This window comes from Ruditapes philippinarum, unplaced genomic scaffold (genome assembly GCF_026571515.1).
Source record: "Ruditapes philippinarum isolate M1 unplaced genomic scaffold, ASM2657151v2 ctg1068_1_1_1_1, whole genome shotgun sequence".
Taxonomy (NCBI): Eukaryota; Metazoa; Mollusca; class Bivalvia; order Venerida; family Veneridae; genus Ruditapes; species Ruditapes philippinarum.
Window position 1 is genome coordinate 409,694 of NW_026864182.1, and position 20,159 is coordinate 429,852.

General features: G+C 32.0%; 1 protein-coding gene across 2 annotated transcripts; it reads right to left on the reverse strand.

The window, feature by feature from the left end:
* Nucleotides 1-566: 566 nt before the first annotated feature.
* LOC132724740 (leucine-rich repeat-containing protein 74B-like) lies at nucleotides 567-16,712 on the reverse strand. 2 transcript variants are annotated; one of them, XM_060709693.1, is made up of 15 exons: nucleotides 16,399-16,712; nucleotides 15,262-15,475; nucleotides 14,279-14,478; nucleotides 12,266-12,298; nucleotides 11,816-11,932; nucleotides 11,032-11,125; nucleotides 9,325-9,374; nucleotides 8,579-8,657; nucleotides 8,168-8,253; nucleotides 7,369-7,563; nucleotides 6,318-6,413; nucleotides 5,463-5,723; nucleotides 4,962-5,047; nucleotides 4,346-4,414; nucleotides 567-1,318 (listed from the first exon to the last, which is right to left on the reverse strand). In XM_060709693.1, the coding sequence occupies exons 2-15, from the start codon at nucleotides 15,467-15,469 to the stop codon at nucleotides 1,150-1,152; spliced, it is 1,743 nt and encodes a 580-aa protein (XP_060565676.1). In that variant the 5' UTR covers nucleotides 15,470-15,475; nucleotides 16,399-16,712; the 3' UTR covers nucleotides 567-1,149. The 2 variants fall into 2 exon arrangements, with proteins under 2 accessions (XP_060565676.1, XP_060565677.1); XM_060709694.1 differs by lacking the exon at nucleotides 4,346-4,414 and having other exon boundaries at nucleotides 16,399-16,710.
* Between the last annotated feature and the right edge of the window lie 3,447 nt (nucleotides 16,713-20,159).

Here is a 20,159-nt window from a genome sequence, read left to right on the forward strand (position 1 = left end):
TTTTCATGAAGGCGTATTTCTGTTTAAAATACGTTTTATTTTCTAGCTATTTGACTTCTTAAATCATGTGTATTTACATAGTACATGCATATATAGATTGTTGTTGATCTTTATTATTTGAATAAGGATCGTGATAAGACTCTCACGGTTATCGTAATGTTTGTATCTGTATTTGGCACGTGTAAAGTTTTTATGAAATAACTGTGCACGGACAATAGGGGAGCATGTTAACACTGGATATTTAAGGAGAAATAACTAACAACATTTTGTCCATATACGTTGCTAATGAGAAGTGTAGCATCTTTGTACAGCGTTTTAGTATGATTGTAATGTTGTCTTATTGCAACATGTTAACAAAAGCAATATATTCAAGGCCATGGTTTAATCTTCAATCAATTATTTATAACATGTATATGATAATCCTTTTTATATTGTATAAACAATTAATTTTTGGATCTAATAATATTATAATAAATGCTTAATTCAAGAAACACTGAAAACTTAATAAATGCAATGTTAACAAGCATTTAGACAGATGAGGTGCAAGGACAATTTAAGAATTTACATTAATTTTTTAATTTTGTTTGTTAAATAAAGTGTATATATTTATGCAATATTTTCCTCATTTAAAAAGATAACAATCGGTTCGAGAATCTTTCTTTATGTAGCCACCTTTTACTATCATTACAAATCTACACGTTCCAATTGCAAGTTTAACACCACAAATAATATATCATTTTCATTATTTTTAATTTTTATGATACTTCACATAATCAAATTTCTTATAAAAAGTTTATATATAATTTGTGATTTATTCAAACCAATTATACTGTAAATTTATTTATGCATGTGTATGACTAAGATCAAAATGGTATATGACGATAATAATGACGACAATGATGTTGTTGTTGATGTTGATTATGATAATAATGATAATGACGTTCATAATGAATGAATAACAAATGTTCATTCCCACACAACGACAGTTCATCTATTTGTTTTTGAGACAAATGTCTTAATAGATGTATAGTGTATATCCAAAATAAATATACTGTATTTCACATTTTAGCACTCTTTCTTAACATTATAACGTCACTCGTACATGTACAACAAATGATGGTTATACATTCCTCTTTTTTCATATCGTTTTTATCCCATTTTCGGACCGTTTAATGGAGGTAATTTTCTAGGGGTCTTGTTTTTCTTGGTAGTGAACACCTGGGAGTATTTCTGGTCTTGCTCTTTTTCGGCAATTATTTCATCTTCATGTTCTTTTATCAGATCTCGTTTTAATCTACGCTCTCCGTTTATAAATTCCCTGAAATACACACATAATTGTTCATTTAAATAATCCTAAAATACATAAAAAACGCTAATAAAAATACTCTAGGAAAAAAAGATAAACTCATTTTACGGGCAAAATAGTTTTCAGTTTTCGGCAAAATAGTTTTAAGTTTTCATAAAGACATTTTATGTGAAATAGATGCTATCATTTAAGCAAATTCTAACAATCACATTGGAAGAAAAAGTTCATTGTTCCCTTATAATGAACCGTTTTACTATGATAATTTACTAAAATAATATTATAACTATTCCTGTAGAAATCAATTTCATATTATGTATTACTATAGTTAAAGATATATTTCTAATCATTCTGCTGATTTTTATGAATAAAATAAAATTGATAGTGCTTACTAAGTATATTTTCTTACAATGATGATATATCTTAATCTGTACAATAACTGGACATAATATCATGCCAAAATATTTGGTATGAGTTTCAGATATTTTGACATACAAAATACCTGTAACCATTTAACAAATATAAATAATACTCGTAATAACCAAGATATCTCAAATACATGTACTTAAAATAGCAACTGAGCTTACAATCATTATGGCAGTATTAAACAATATGAATATTTATTGACATTTCAATGGAAATAAGTAATTAAAGGTCCATTATGTTACAAAAATGCCTTTATTTCTTAAAAGCTTATTTTCAAAGCCTTTGAATCATTTCCAAAGAGTTACTCATTGGCTAATGATCTGATTCTTCTTTTGCTTGTGTTGCTTTTTGAGTATTTTGTATGGAAGTCAAAATGAGCCGTGTCACGACAAAATCAACATAATTGGTTTGCGACCAACATGGATCCAGACCAGCCTACACATCCGCCTTTACATTTAGAGAAACTGATAGTTAACAGCATGGATCCTGATCAGACTGCGCGAATGCGCTGTCTGGTCTGGATCCATGCTGGTCGCAAACGCACTTTGTTGGTTTTGTCTTGACGCGGCTCATATATTACTTTGTTTACATTTTGCAATCTTAATTAAAATAAATTCCTCATGAAGTGATACTTTCTCCAAATGATTATCGTTAAACATGCTAAAACCCATTATTCAAACGTTATAAAAGTCATGTTTGCCTTTTTAAAAGTTCTCCTTTAAGGCATAATGTGCCTTTCTGATCTACTGAACTACATGTGCTTACATTTTAAATGAAAACAAGTTATTGGGGATTTATTCAGACATGAGAAGCAGTTTTTTTTGTATTTATTTCAGCTCTAATTTGCAGCGCATGATGATGATAAACATATGCATCTTTTATTGGTTAGGTTTGACGTCGCACCAAGCACAGTATAGATCATAACGTCGACTTTCGATGCAGCTTTACTGGTGGAGGAGGACCTCGGGTATCTTACGGTGTTTCTTATAGTTGTATGGGTACTACTAAACATCGTAAATCATGCAATGGAATTATCTATGCTAGCTCAATTTTTTTTCATAGATTAAATCTGAACAAGAAGAAGAATAAAAGAGAGATAAAATTTAATAGAATAAATTAAAACATGCTAAGCTTTATACGGTTGCGTCCCTTGTATAGATACAATGCAAACGGACTAAGGCCGATATGGAAACAAAACATGTAAGGTGAAAATCCATCCATCCATCCATCAATCAATCAATCAATCAATCAATCAATCAATCAATCAATCAATCAATCAATCAATCAATCAATCAATCAATATTTCTTATTTGAATTACATACAATATTTGATTTAAAACTTAACATTTAGATAAGTAATAGAAAGAGCACCGAAACACAAGGCTATCTGATTTGTACGAGGGGGCATAGCCCCCGAGTATAAATCAGATTGCCGAGTGTTTTGGTGTTCTTTCTCTTTTGTATCATAGTCAAACATGACAGCACGTTCCCTGTTGTAATAATATGAAACCACAGAAAAAATTAACCAATGAACGAGCATTTGAATATGATAGTTCTGCCCCTTTCCCTTTCTCTGCCGTCACAATATGTAAACCCCGGCAAAAATGAACCAATCCACGGGCATTATCTGGAGTGCGGGTAACTGATACCCGCACTCCAGTTACCGCACTGTGCATGCATATGTAAACGATTTAACTCTGACACTTTTTCAACAGAAAGGTCCCCAAACTATGATACAATAATTCAATAGACAACAGGATAGGACCCACTAGGTGATTATAAGTAATAGAAAGAGCACCGAAACACGAGGCTATCTGATTTGTACGAGGGGGCGTAGCCTCCGAGTATTAATCAGATTCCCGAGTGTTTTGGTGTTCTTTCTCTTTTGTATCATAGTCAAACATAAAAACACGTTATAGACAACAGGATAGGACCCACTAGGTGATTATAAGGTATCACATACTGCACAATTATTGGTATGATATTTTATGGAACGTCGATCTGTGGATCAGTACTGCAACATTATAAAAGTTATAAAATTGAATGATTTCAGGGATTATGCTACCGAAAGGTTACGTTTCCTGCAAAAAATACCTACAGTAAATATTCATTTTATATGGAAAAAGTTTTCACATATGCTACATATGCTACTGATATTTTGGCTACTGGTCCAGTACGTAACGAGTTTCATAAATGGAAACAAGTCTAAATTATATGCAGCAAGAGCAAGCAAAAAGCCAAAGAAACAAGCGAATGTATTGTCAACAAAAAGGTATTTTTATCTTTAGATGCGGATAAATAATTGAATACACAAAAAACAAAATCTTTTATGCATTTTTTTCTGATAAACACTTCTAAGCCGGCACTTTTCAATTAATATCTTTTCCTAAAAAATTGAGCACACGTTTGTCCCGATGTTTAACTCTTGTTGCCTCCACATTTCATAATTTCTCACATGAATTAAAATACTACATGTGTTATGACGAGTTACGTACGAGTTACCGCGTTTTGGATATACTATGTACCAAAATATATTAATCGAACAGTGCTGATATAGAAGTGTTTATCAAGATAGTTTTCTACTCTATTCTATATTCTATATACATGTATATAAACCTGTGGTGCTCATTAGTGATACGTTCTTCTAACGTGCTCATTTCAGTGTTTAGTTTACCACATAAAAGTCTGCAATATATAGTATCATGAATATACGAGACAACGTAGGACAATAGTCAAGCGACTACAACGTTAAGTTAATATATTAACTTACGAACCATTGAAATCAATGTACAAGCAATGTATTTAAACTCATATTTTCATTGTGAATAATGTGAAAAATATGATTAGTATATTGACAAGTGTTAAACGTTTGTCCAGGGAAAAGTTAAATACCGCTCCATATAGAATCTTAATGTTATTGTCAAAAGTTGCAACCATTAACAACCTTAATATCTGAAATGAACTTGTCCATCTTTCAATCTGGACACAATCATTAATCTTTTTTAGAGAAATTAAAAAAAAAAATGTTTTGAAAAGCGCACAGTGCACCCTTTGATCAGACGGCACGGGTGTACCTGCATTGGTCGCATGGATAGACTGAATAGTCTTCAGCAGCCTAAATGGTTAATTACTAATAGTCATCAGTGTAAAACAGTTTTTGAAATGGTTAATGTTAACTGTTAGTTACAAGTTATTCTTTCAATGTCTTGGTCACGTGATACAAAATACTTACAAGAAGTCAACCTCGCCATCTTTATTAACATCCAGATAATTCATCACAGAATCTAGAGCACGCTCACTTATAGGAAATCCCTCTCTCTACAAGAAATTTATAACATATTGACCGTGTTGGTTTTTTAAAAATATTCATTGAAATTTTTAAAACTGCCAATATTTTTTTTTATCATTTTCTTATTCTATGCTTTTTTTCTCTGGTAAGAATATTGTTAGCCTATATAAAAAACTAATATATACTCGTACTGTTCTTATATTTAGTGTTTACTCCTTTACATCCATATATTGTTTTACTACACATATGTTAAATTACCTCAAGCAAGAATCGAAAAGGGGATAGTTCTAAATTCTAATAGAACTATATGTCGTAACAAAAAAAAAACCCATTATATTTTAAAAATTCGAATTCTTCCATTAAATATAGAAAATCAATAAAATGATTACAAAAAAGAGAAAACAATTTAAAGTCAAGACGTTGGGTATATGTCGTCTGCTGTACCTCGAATGCAAACTTCATCTCGTCTCTCGATAGAGAATTGCTACCGTCTCTGTCCACCTTCAAGAAGAGGTCAAGCGTTCTCAAATGTTCCTTCATGTAGAACAAAATCCTGATCGGGTCAATGTTGAATACGTTTTTGGGGTCTGTGTTTTTGATTTCGCCCTTGTTTAATGGTAATGAGTGGTCATAAGTGACCACCATGAAACGAGACGCTTGTACTTCCTTTAATATCTTCTCAAACTCTTTATCCACAACCAAACCCTGTAATACAAATGAGCCGCGTCACGACAAAACCAACATAATGGGTTTGCGACCAGCATGGATCCTGACCAGCCTGCGCATCCGCGCAGTCTGATCAGGATATATGCTGTTCGCTATCAGTTTCTCTACTTGTTATAGGGTTAATAAGCGTACAGCATGGATCCTGATCAGACTGCGCGGATGCGCAGGCTGGTCTGGATCCATGCTGTTTGCAAACGCACTATGTTGGTTTTGTCGCGACGCGGCTGAAATGGTAACCATGCATGTGTATTATTTTCTGAGTTTCTCTTTGCGTGTATTTGAGTCATCCATACGTTTTAAAAAGAACTTGTTTTTATAACCATGACAGAAAAAATAATGTATTCATGTATAATGTGAAGCGAAATAAAATCGTCTGCTATTAGCGTATGATATCATACGAGTTACGTCCCTTTTATCACACAAATGTATAAATACACATAAAAATATATACATTTAGATATCATGTGAAGCGACATAAAATCGTCTGCTATTAGCGCATCAGCATACGAGTTACTTCCCTTCTATCACAAATGTATAAATACACACAAACACAAAGCACTTAAATGTTCTTACCGTAAGGTCGAGCTCTTTAATGTTGCTTTCCTTTGCTTGATATAATTTTGTCAATAATACACTTGTCATGCTTGCTGTGATAGGGTTATGACATAACTGCAATGTTAAAAGTTCCTATTTAATCAAAGCCATAATCGATTAGAGAGCATTTGCACACCATTTCGTACAACATTAGTACACCATTTCGTATAACGTTATTACACCATTTCGTACAACATTAGAACACCATTTTGTACAACATTAGAACACCATTCCGAACAATATCAGTACACCATTTCGTACAACATTAGTAACCATTTCGAACAATTTCAGTACACCATTTTGTACAACATTAGTACACCATTTCGAACAATATCAGTACACCATTTCGTACAATATTAGTACACCATTTCGAACAATATCAGTACACCATTTCGTACAACATTAGTACACCATTTCGAACAATATGAGTACACCATTTCGTACAACATTAGTACACCATTTCGTACAACGTTATTACACCATTTCGTACAACATAAGTACCCCATTTCGTACAACATTAGTACAACATTTCGTACTTTTAAGGGAAAGTCTGAGAACAGTTTATGGTTAAGGCAGCACACTCAGTACATTGTATTTACAAGTAAACTTTTGTGAAGTGATCGTAAGAAGTCATTTCCACTTTACCATTGGCAATAATAATCCACTTAAATTACCAAAAAAGAGGCAAAAATGTGCAAAAACGGGCCTTACTGCGTTAGTCACGCAATATTATATGGTGAAAGAAAACTTCAAAGTCAGTCATTACTCGATCATCGTGTAATTTATAACTTCAATCTTGAATCTTTTTAATTTTCTTAAATTCTCAATACATTATTCTTAGGTTTGATATTCTTGAGATATATTTGCTCATCTGGAGGCATGCAGTTGTAAGGCAACCATCCTCAATACAGATTTCATTTTCGACATTAACATTATAAGATGAATACTCCGAGTGATAAATGAATCTTTAGTACTTGAATTAATATGCATAAATAAAAGCTTTTAAACAAAAACAAAAATTGGTAAAAACCTTCAATACAGCAAGGGCTTTATTCTGTTCCAAACCTTTGATGAGTTCAAACAATGCTGGTGGGTGTATTCTGTTGTTGGCTAGATCTAGGGCTTGTAATGTTGTGTTCTCTTTAAGTGCATACCCCATAGCCGTACATCCTTCAAACCCAAATCCATTCCATGATAGTAACAAAGTCTCTAACCCTTTGTTGGCCTGAAATATATGAATGTAAGCATAGATGACTGTGAACTTTCTGAACTCCAGACCAAACTGTTCATACATGCTAAGATTATAAGCAAACTATGCTTCCATGGGATACTGAAGTACATTCACACTATACCTTTACGCTAGGAAATGCACATGCTAGCCATAAAGCCAAACAAAGATAGATTTACCGCTTTTAACCATAAAGCTTATAGTGGCGGCATGGCCAAGTGGTTAACGCATCGGACTAGTAATTAAATGATCGCTAGCTGCATGGGTTCAATAGGTTCATGGGTTTCCTTGAGCAAAATACTTTACAATCATTGATCAGTACTGGAATCCAGGAACGTATTCGAAAATGTGTCTTTAAGCTTATAGCTTCCAACAGAATTAAACTAAAATAAAGTCTGTTTAAACCAAAGCTTAGTATGTGAACAACGCATTTTAGAATACTTCGAAGTACCTACAGTTTTATACACTGAACAATGAATATGTTGCATACGGAAGATCTAACTGTCATTTTAGTAGAAATTTTTTGAAATAAATACATTATATGACCTTTATTTCTATGATTTATATATCTATAGAGATAATAATAAACACGTTTGGTTACCTGCACTCCCTTACATAGACCTATTGCACCATTGCCCCGTATATGATTCCATGAGAGGTCTAAAGCACGAAGGGTGTCATTTGACCCTGAAAGTTATGAATATTTATCTTAAAAGTCTGATCAATATCCCGATATAGTACACATGTTGTTCTACTTAAATATTATATTTAATGCAATATTTATAATGATTTGTAGGTAAATAGAAACAGCCGACTATAACAAACGGCCAAAAACAACAACAAATAGACTCAAATATCAACCATACTGACAGTAATGGATTATCTGTATTCATTTGCAATCGATTTTGATCTTGTAACACAGTTGGAATATTTTTTAACTTATGTAGATCTGATATAAAATATATTTTAATTCTGAATAATTCATACAACTAAATTGTTATCGGTTACTTACTAAGAGCCTCGCCTATTTCTTTACCACATTCGGCTAATTTGTTCCCTCTAAGTGCTAGCTCAAGTATAGTCTCACTATTCTGTTAATAATACAACATTAAAACACCAGTCAATAAAGTAATATATTGTATGTTAACGCATGTGATCATAAGCATATGAACTTATATTATATTCATGTCAATTAGATGACAAATTAAGATAAATGCAAATGAATTTCTCGAATTCTGATTGGCTTACATGTTTTTTTATGCTGTCATGTATGAACCGTGAGAAACTAAATGCCCGTTAAGGCACATAACAATATAAACTAATTTTATTGATGCGCCTCGTAATATATTTATTTCAGTCAGGTTATATTCTCAAAGGCATGAAAATAGATTTTTTATGAGTGGTGAAAGCCACGAGTGACATATTGATATTGATTTTACTAAGTACAATACTTTTCATATCAGATATTTTTATTACAGAAAGTTCCATGTTATTTTTTACTTTTTTCTTTCTATGGTTTTGACCTTACAATTCGAAAGACTTCTCGTATATTCCCGTCAATCAAACAATGTATGGCTATATACAAGTAATATTTCACTAATAATAAAAAGTAATAAGAATACACATTTCAGTTGGCTACCATATGTTTTCGGACAAGAGAGTCTAAAGATATCCCGTATTTTTTAGAATAATAAATAACCAAAAGATAAACTTTATTCTGTGAATAATAAATATTCTGATCAAATATAATGAACTGACCTCTATTATCTGGCTTATACTTTGCCCACCATTGTCGGTAAAATTATTATCTGAAAAAGGAAATGCGAACAAAAATATTTAGCCGGACAAATGATAAAAGCTTAAATAACTTGCGTAAGTTTAACTAAAGTTATCCATCCATTATGCCTTAATTTAGTCATAGTGTCTCTTTTTTTAAATAAGTATACACAAGGTAGCACACCTTAATAATTGTAGCCATAAGAGTGGATTTCTTAGATTGGGTGACTATTTAGGATTTAAATTATTGATTTTCTTTAAAATGCATTTTCAGCATCAATTTTGTTTTTGTGTTTCGTTTTTTATAAACTCTGGCAATGGCAATAACATACGTGCAGTTGATAAAAAATATCAGAGTCGCCGTTTTCTGTAAATTGTGTTTCTTGACGTCAGTTTTGGTGAAATCAAACCATTTACAGATAGGGCAGGGCGAAAGGGGTACACATTTTTAGCACTAGCAAAAGCACGTGTTTCTTTGTGATATTTTGCATAACTTTGTTGTTGTAAGGATCAACAGTGTTTCTGTTATTCTGTTATTGAAGGTGTTTTTAGAGAAGCTAAATGTGTTACTTCAGGTCTCGGACCACAGTAGGTTTTGGATTTCACAGCTTTTTGGACTATCTGACTAATGTAAATGGGATAATCTTATTATAGACTTGCAATATTATGGCATATATTATCAACAAAATGTGTTTTCTTTTCCCTTGTTGTGTATTTTTGGGCCAGAAATATCAGACGCATTGCTTATAGGACCTTGACGGCAGAAACTACAATTTAATGTAGAACGCTATCTAAGCACCGTCTCCCGCCAAACAATGTTGTGATCTGACGGATACTTGAATATATGTCATAATTTATAGTTGCTTTCCAAGTTACTTTTCCTCTTTAATTTGCAGTTGAGATAAAGCCTTCGTGAATGTATGCATAATTACATAAAGTAATTATTTCAGTTTCCAAAGTAGGTTTAAGACTATATCTAAATCGTAAAATAAGATTAATCTGTTAAGTTAATCCGTTAAGATTATGAAATAAAGTTAAAGTTCAGGCATTATATATCGTAATTTTATTTGAAAACAAAGCACTTGACATGTAAGAAAAGTAAGTTTCTAATACAAGTTGGCCGTATTTTAAGAATAAATAGTCGCTTTTTAAACGGTGAAATGTAAAATAAGATTAATTCTTCACCTAATAGGATTAATTATTACAATATATGCTTATTTTGATTTTTAAAGATATGCATGTATTTAATATGTCTGCACATTTTAATCTGTACAGTTATAAATAAAGTACATTATTATTTAACAATAGAGTTACATTTATCTGGATTGGGTTAGATAAAACTGGATTATTAAAATAAATTACAATCACCCAGTGTCACATATGACACTTTTTAGTTACCCATAAATCTTTGCGGTCGAATCTTAAATATGAAAACTTACCAAAAAAAATTATGAGAACTGACTATCTTTGTTCAAATATGAACTGTTTACCAAATACATTAAAAAGAAGTTTAACACTTTTTAGATATCCTTTTTGCATTTGGATATTTGGAAACAATATCTGCGCTTTTAGGAAAACTTCTCTTATTATTAATAATAATAATAATAATAATAATAATAATAATAATAATAATAATACTAATAATAATGTTATATAATAATTCAGTTTTATTTCAGGTTATTTATTTACCACTGAGGTCGATTTGTCTAATGGTCCTGTTCTTGCTTAAAAAGTTGGCCAGATCCTGCAGACTGCGGCAACACAAGTTACATCCCACTAGAGACTACAGAGAAAAAAAAAACGATACATTTATTATATACTTAATAACAATATAAAAGCAAACAATGTTGTAGAAATAAGTATTGTACTAATACAGGCATGTTCGGAAAATACGCAGACTTTTTCGTTTTTTTAAGTTGTTTGAAAAAATAAAACAAAAAACAAAAAACAACAACAACAATATTGTTAGATTTTCTGTTGTGTTTTTTTGTAACACTATAACTTCATTAAGACTGTCTGATATAAAAATAAATAAATAAAGTAACACCTTTGTCAGTACAAGATATACAATATCGTTTTAAACATAACTACAACATTATACAACTTTATAAAGTATACGTATAGCAATTAAGTCATACTTTTGACCTGGAAGACAGACAATTAAAAAAAACTGGTGGTGATAACAGAATCAAAACATGTACTATCTTAGCTTTCCTTAAAACGTATATGAGCCGCGTCATGACAAAACCAACATTGTGGGTTTGCGACCAGCATGGATCCAGACCAGCCTGAGCATCCGCGCAGTCTGATCAGGATCCATGCTGTTCGCTTACAAACCCTATTACAAGTAGAGAAACTGATAGCGAACAGCATGGATCCTGATCAGACTGCGCGGATGCGCAGGCTGGTCTTGATCCATGCTTGTCGCAAACCCACTATATGCGGCTCATATGTTTTCAAACACTTTACGTACGAGTTTGACTAGTGATCTATGAAGGGCAGCAAAGTCAGTGAGGTAGGTCATCTGTCTCCGACATAGTTTGTTACCACCAAGGTCTAGTTTCTCAAGCTCGTCGGTCTCATGGCCATTCTAACATAAAAGGAAATAAATATTACAATATTTTAATTTCATATATTTTGTAAGACAATGAAAAAATATAAAAAAACATGACTTTTTGTTAAATATTATGCATATGGCTTTTATGGAGTATGACGTGTTTAATTGTACACATCACGTGACCTAGCAAAATTAAAGATTATTTTATCTGAATATTTCTTTGACAGGCTCACATATGAAGAGAAGGATTTTATTATTTAGCATCAGAATATGTGATTGTAAATAAAATATCGATGGAAAAATTATTTACTTCAATTTAACGGAAATGGTCGTAAACAAAAAAGAAGGAAGTAAAAGTAAGCTTACCGGTTCTCCTCCCTCCCTGTTCACGTAAAACTCCTGCAATACAAGATATAAAGCATAGAAAAATAAGTTGATCAAATATTTATTAAATAATATTTATTTTTAGTTGTATAGATTTGGACCGGTGATACATGGCTCAGCATAAACGACTGTTAACTCATATAACCCGAGCATCTGGGCGAGAGTTATATTGCTAACAGCCGTTTATACATCGACATAAAACTTAAAAATCTTCAAAACAAATTTATGATACAGGACATTTCATTTTTTTTTTAGGAAAAATGAAAACTTTTTCACTTTACACCAGCCGTTTATATAGAGTATATAAACGTTAATATCAGCCTTACAAACGCGCAACATTATACAAACAAGATATAAGCAAAGAGTAAAGATGCTCTTCCGTTCGGTATGTGCAGGTCACTGAGACGCACAAGGCATCATCTTGGATGACTTGTTTGAACTAGGCCGAATAAGAACATTGTACCCCACAGGCCTAAAAATCGCTAATTTATGAGTCGGAGTTAAACCTTGCATTCCGAGGAAGGGGTCTTACAGAGTATGCAGGGGCAACGAGTAAGGGTACCAGGTTGACCCCTAGTGCGCAGTGACGGTTTGAAAAACAGATCCTTTACTTGACCCCGACAGCCTTAAGCAGGGCTACCTACATTACCATTGTCACAGAGTAATGTGCATTTAGGCAAATGACCGCTGGACAGTGACCTACTTCCGGATCAAAATTCATTTATTCGGCTAATACTCTGTCTAAATTGTACGGAGGTAAATTATCATTATTTAAAACTTTTTAAGACATGGCCCATACTGGACAGCGAACGCTATTTTTACTAAACGGATAACACCCGAAGATTTCGCGATATTGATTTAATTCTTGAGATCACATCACATACATTCGCGACATCCTTCACAAACAATATGATTTATACAGTTTTTTTTTTATATAAATGCATTATTTGACATATGCATAAACTCGATCTAAGTTTTATTAGATTTTCAATAAAAGATTTTTGGACATAAAAACTGCACATTTTACATTTTCTGTATTATTTTCCGAAAGATGAATAGCTTAAAATTCTATTATACGACAATCTGTATCTCTGATCTATAGCAAATTACATTTAAATGTATGTCATTAACTTTTATTTGATCAGATAAGAGTCTGTTAATACCCAAATCCTTGTATTGTTGATTTTAACATCAAATTTATTTCGGTGTATTATAAAGTCATTAATAATCTTTGATCTTGTTTGATGATAAAGTGAATGGATTAATACGGAATGTTGAAATGAATTATAAATTTCATCAACGGAATGACATATATTGATATAATAGATACTAAATATTTTATACAGATATAAGACAGATTTTATCGTTTCACTTCATGCCATATAAATTATGAAGATAAGAAAAGCAATGCTATAGTTTTCACAGATATCATTTCTTTTAGAGAGGACATTTTCCTTGCTGTAACAATTCAATTTATCTATACAAATGATTCAAATTCGACCTTAGAATAATAATACAATATATCGGTGTTTTACGAAAAAATATAGAAATCATATATAAAAGTTAATCATAGAAAATGCTTGAATTAAATAATTCAAAGGAATGATGGAGGTGTTAGTATTTTTCACTGCGGATCAGGGCAGTGAGTCACATTAATTTTACCAGAGCACAGCTCAGCCACCGCATCGTTCCTTGGCAGGCTGTCAAGCAGTTTACCTCACTTTCGCAAAGAACTGATAACATCTCTAAAAGCCAGAGCAGAGGTACAATGCAAATGACAGTAGAAAGGATTTCATAATCAATGACATTCATCGTCCGTGAAACGAACACGGATCGCCCGATTCACAGTCCAATGCTTTACCTATTGAGCTAACCGGGCAGTGCTGATTTAAAGGAAAATACATAATATTACATGAAAATCTCTGAATACACGGACTTCCGTTTTTCACGTATGATAGATTGTATTTAAAATGACATACAAATTGTTGTACTTACCAGTAACGCAACGAATAAAGCCTTAATTTCCTTCTTACTGAGGTTGAAACCCTTCAAGGAAATACTTCCCTCGCCAAATTGTTTAGTCACGTTCTTTACAGGTATTTTCCCATACTTTTTACACAGTTTCTTGTACACAACAGCACCTCTGTTCAACTGATTAACATGGTCGTCTTTCGGTTTAGCAGTTTCTTCCTCATCTGTAATTGTTAAAAACTGTGAAGTTACACAAGACATCTCTTTAATTGGTTGATTAATTGATTAAAATTCTAATCCGTACTCCGTACATGTTTTAATAAATAAAAACGTCTTGGAATATTCATAATTTTTCTTTATGAATTTAAGGTTACGCTTTTAACCTTTGTCACAACAAAGAGGGAAGATGTCATTAATATTCAGGTTATAAGTGAAGAATCAATATATTTCATATTTTATGACAAAATGCAAATGTATGCAGATTTAATGGAATACAAAGAATAGGTATAAAGTTCAAAACTAAGTTTAGGAAAATGAAATTATACCCAGATTGTAAAACTTCATCGTTAAGATTACATTGGAGTAAAGATTTTTACTAGTAAGGAAAAATCAATTTGAACTGTTGTAAACAAATTGCTCCTTATTTGATAATGACGTAAGTGTAGATCTATGTACAGATGAACGAACAGTCACTGTTACTTAATAATTAAAGCGCTATAAGTAAATTAAGTTTTATACTTTATATTTATATAATTAATTATATAAATATTATTATTAAATACTATATTTTTATACTTATCGGGACATCCTTTAAATTTTATGAAATAAATTTAATTATAATTATTTAATAATAATATTTATTCAAATGTAATTTAAGTTTCTATTCATAGTACTTCTACGGTTCATATTAAGTTAATTTGCTAGAGACACTTAAAGACAGTTCTTGTCATATTTATGTAGTTGCATTTTTTGAAAAGTTGTCACCTATTTATCTATTTTTTTCTTACCGTCAGTACTATCGAAGATGTAATCATCCTCTGGATCAAAATGCTTATGACTGACCCTGCTGAGACGGGAACCAGTCACTCTTGCCGGAACGGTTAGTCCAAGATGATGGGCACCAGCGGTCTTGTGAGGTGCTTTCATGGGCGACTCCACAGCAACACGGGTTGTCTTGCGGGAAAACAAAGGTCTCTTTGTATCCTCGTTAATCATTGTGCTCTAAAACAACATTAAATTGCTTGAAACTTTATAAAACAGGTACTCTATTCTCTGTATTTAAATTTGATCAGTGTTAAATGTATTTTAATTAGGTTGAAAAAAAACACTTTATATAAAAAGTGAATGTCTGGAAACAATGTCGCATGTTTAGAGACATAGGATGGTTATTTGCCCCCGTGATATTATAGTATTGTACCAGTCTATATTGTATTGTTTTTGACATATTGGGACAACCTCCGTAAATATAATTGAGCCGTGTCATGACAAAACCAACATAATGGGTCTGCGACCAGCATGGATCCAGACCAGCCTGCGCATCTGTGCAGTCTGATCAGGATCCACGCTGTTCGCTATCAGTTTCTCTTCTTGTTATAGGGTTTGTAAGCGAACAGCATGGATCCTGATCAGACTGCGCGGATGCGCAGGCTGGTCTGGATGCATGCTGGTCGCAAACGCACTATGTTGGTTTTGTCGTGACACGGCTCATATGTAGATCTTACCCCTTCAGCTTCATTTTGATCAAATACAGTGCCGTCTAGTTTTTGACCCGCTAGACCACAAGCAGTGTTTCACTTCTATAAAGCAACGGGCATTTTGAGTTTGCATCCTATACGGAAAAGCTTACCTTTTGCAGCTTTGTTTGCACTTCGTACACTTAAGTTAACAGTCTTAGCAGGAAGTTTAGATTAAGAAAAAAGTGAAACAGTCGTGTCTCATAAAATGTATACTATAAGAACTTTTTAAGTCTTGTAAAAATATAAAATATAAACAACTTAAATATGATCATACATTTATGACACTGATATAGCACGAGTTGTCCATGTTGAATAAAACTGTTCATAACTCTAATATGTACTTAAGATTATGAAAATAAAATAGCAGAAAAAAATCGCTATACATAAGAATACTGAATAAGTATATACCTTTTATTTTTAAACTCCGATTATAAATTTATCATGAACACACTGGGAGCATTTTAAAAATATCAACACAAGTACATTTTTTGAGTCCGATGACACTGTCTAATAAGTTCACAATCTGCCATATTATTATGTTATTATTGAGACCACTTTATCATTTTGTCGTGAAAGCTGGTAACCGTATCACCTGAACTACGATTAAGGAGCTAATCATGCCACGGTCTATCATTTCCGATACCTTACCGGTACAAAACAAGATTATCCGGATTTTCTTTATCCGAATTCACTAATCTCATCGGGTTAGAATTGTTGCACATTGATTGTAAATATTTGGCAAATTTTTTATAATTGTTGCATAATGTTGATTTTCTATCCGAACTGTTGCATAAAATTCATCTCAAGCTGCAATAATTTGACCTAGAAGAATATTTTACCATAAATTATCTTACCGAAAGAGATAGCTATCGAAATCTGCAGATTTTCTTTTTCACAAATGATATCTTTTATCTTACAACAATGGAATTTATTGCGGACATCTTGATTAAAAAGATCACAACAATGGGCCTAAGGTTATATCTTTTCAGCATTTTACAGGCTCAGCAAGCTTATTTCAATAAAAGATAAAGTTTTCGTCTGAGTCATTTAATAGAGACTTTAATAAATAAGAGATCAAAAATGGTATATAAACTGTAAAATGTTTTAAAAGTTTTTTTTCCAATTCCTTGCGACAGTTATTATATAAATAAAAACTCATAACGTTGGTTTTGATAAAATCCAGAATTTGTTATTAATAGATAAATTTAAGATTAAAAAAAAATAAATACACCAAGAGAAGCAAAACTGTGTAAGTAAGGTACCAATATTCGTTTTCAATTTGTTTTATATCATTTTTCTTTGCATATCAGGAACAAAATCTGCAGAGTCAATTGCGATTTTATTAAAACTTATGGTATAAAACACTAATAAATCGCCCGAATTTATTGATGTCGCCATTATAATTTTATCAGTCGAGGTTGTGATTTACCTCGCCGCATATCATGTTATAAAGATTACTATAACTTTTAAAATATTTAAAATCAATGGTCATCAGAACGAGAAAAAAATGATTTAATACATGTATCTTGTATTAATTACGAGGTCGAACTATAAAGGTACCTATATCATTTTTCCAATTATAGTAAATTAAAAGTTTTCAGTCAATATTTGAAAATATTAACGTTTTTCTTCTTCAAATTATCTTGTTTACCAAATTGGTCGTGTCTTGACATTGTATGAAGATAAAGAATTTGAATAAATTAGTCGGGTCTCCGTTTATTTACTTCTTCACATGGTGTATTTGAACTAAAAATGCACACTATTTTTTTTACTTTAACATTATTAATTTATAATTCGTAAAAAATAAGATAAAAACCATTTCATAAACATCTCATTTAATATTAATTATACTGCTATACAAAAAAATATTCTAATCAAGTAAATAAAATATATCATATAAACTAAAAATCGTTTGGTTTTAATATAAAGAAACGGTACATTTCCTCAGCCGTAAGAATATGGACTTATAAGTCGTACTTCAGTTTTAGTTTATAAACGCCCAGTCCCGTCCCTTTCCCTAGTTCGTCCAACAATCCAACTAAACCGTCCGGGAAACAAACTTACTTGATTCCCAGGCGGTGCAGGTCACTTTTGTGGTGATTGATCATTAAATATTTTCTACGGTCATTCGCACCTCTGCTCTGGAATGAACCGAAGTTATCAGTTCCTTGCGAAAGTGAAGGCAAATGGTAAACTGTTTGTCAGCCTGCCAATGAACAATGCGATGGCTGAACTCTGATCGAGTTTATTCGATTTTACTTACTGTCAAAAGTAGTAAAAACTAACATTACCTTCACTATTCAATCAAATATGAAGTAATCAATTATTCAAGAAATAACTCAAAAAATCAATCTTCAAAAAATCAATCAAGAAATGAAATGATATCAAATCAAATCAATTAAAAGAACTATCTATAAACTTTCAGTAAAAACAACTTAATCGTTACCATTTTCGTTAATAAATATAAATTTTTACGAGAGGACATTTTGTGGGTGTTTCTTTCATACAAAAATAACCAAGAACTCAACAATATAAACGGAATGTATAGAATTTAACGTTTCCCATTGCACACGGTACCTTACAAATGTCCTTTCATTCGCTCGTGTGGACAGACGTTCGTTGTATATATGAGCCACGTCATGACAAAACCAACATAATGCGTTTGCGACCAGCATGGATCCAGACCAGCCTGCGCATCCGCGCAGTCTGATCAGGATCCATGCTGTTCGCTTACCAACTCTATTACAAGTAGAGAAACTGATAGCGAACAGCAAACGCATTATGTTGGTTTTGTCGTGACGCGGCTCATATATTTATTTTCAAATGTAAGAGATACGGGTATAAGAGATAAAACAATGCCCTCAATAAAATCGAATATTGACCTGACAGACCAGATTTCTAGCTTTCACAGACTTAGCAGGATTATCATATATTTGATTAATAAAACAGTACTAAATCCTGTAATCTTATATTGTGTCAGACCTTATATATCGCTGACCAAATATACAAATGAGAGATGATCCATATTTACTTGTTAAACCATGAATTCAGTAATATTAACAACACGTCTACTGTGATAATGTGAAATATGTCCTCTTTAGAAATCATAAATAAAACTACCCCCAACACTTAAAAAACCCAAAAAACAACAACAAAAACAACCAAAAACAACAACAATAATAACAACAACAACTTAAATAATAATAAAAAAAAATTAAATAAAATAATAGTAATGATTCTACTTCTACTACTGACTATTTCATTGTCGTTTAAATTAGTTACCAACATGTAAGTTTAGTCGTTAATCATTATTAAGACATAAAACATCTTAGTTATTCAAATTTTCAAGTAAATCTTATTGTGAGATAAGATAAATGATAAATAGATGTATTACAAAAAAAAAATCTGCTTTACATTGGTAGACTGCATTTAGCTGCATATTCCAAGTATGTATATGTTTCCTTCGATATAAGGAATTTCATTCTTTTTAAGAATTAAAATTTTATAATAAAATTGATAACTACAAACCTCAAACATATGTTATTTCTTTAGTTACAATTCTTTAAAAAGTCTCATAAAATTTTGTCAACAACCTCAATACACAAAAGACGTTAATTACGTATGCATTTGCCATATTCCACCATCTCTATCATCTTCAAGGTTGAAACAACCGTTGGAGAAAAATATAACAAAAGAACATATCTAAACATATATGCGGCGATGTGACGCTTAAAGCGCACTGGACGAATGCAAATAATATAGGGAGACGACTGATAAGATTAACAAAAGTCCGGGTATTTTTGAGTCATCCCTCGCATTAACCAATGTTAGTTATGTTTATATTATTTAGTGTCATAAGAAATCACAGTCAAACTATGCTGTAGATCAATCGTTCCATTTAAGGTTAAATAAACTTTGACAAAACTGCAAGTGCAAGCGTACACGTCCAATCTACAGTGCCAAGCATACCGTCATGTGGAAAGCAACATGTACGTATGTATCAACTTACGGCATTTAAGCGGAAATCACGCAAAACATACTGACAATAATAATAATAATAATAATAATAATAATAATAATATTCATAATCCCCCATCCCTTTGGGTAACCCCTTGTCGGATAAAGACGACTCGGCACATGATTTAAATAAGAACATTTACATACATGTG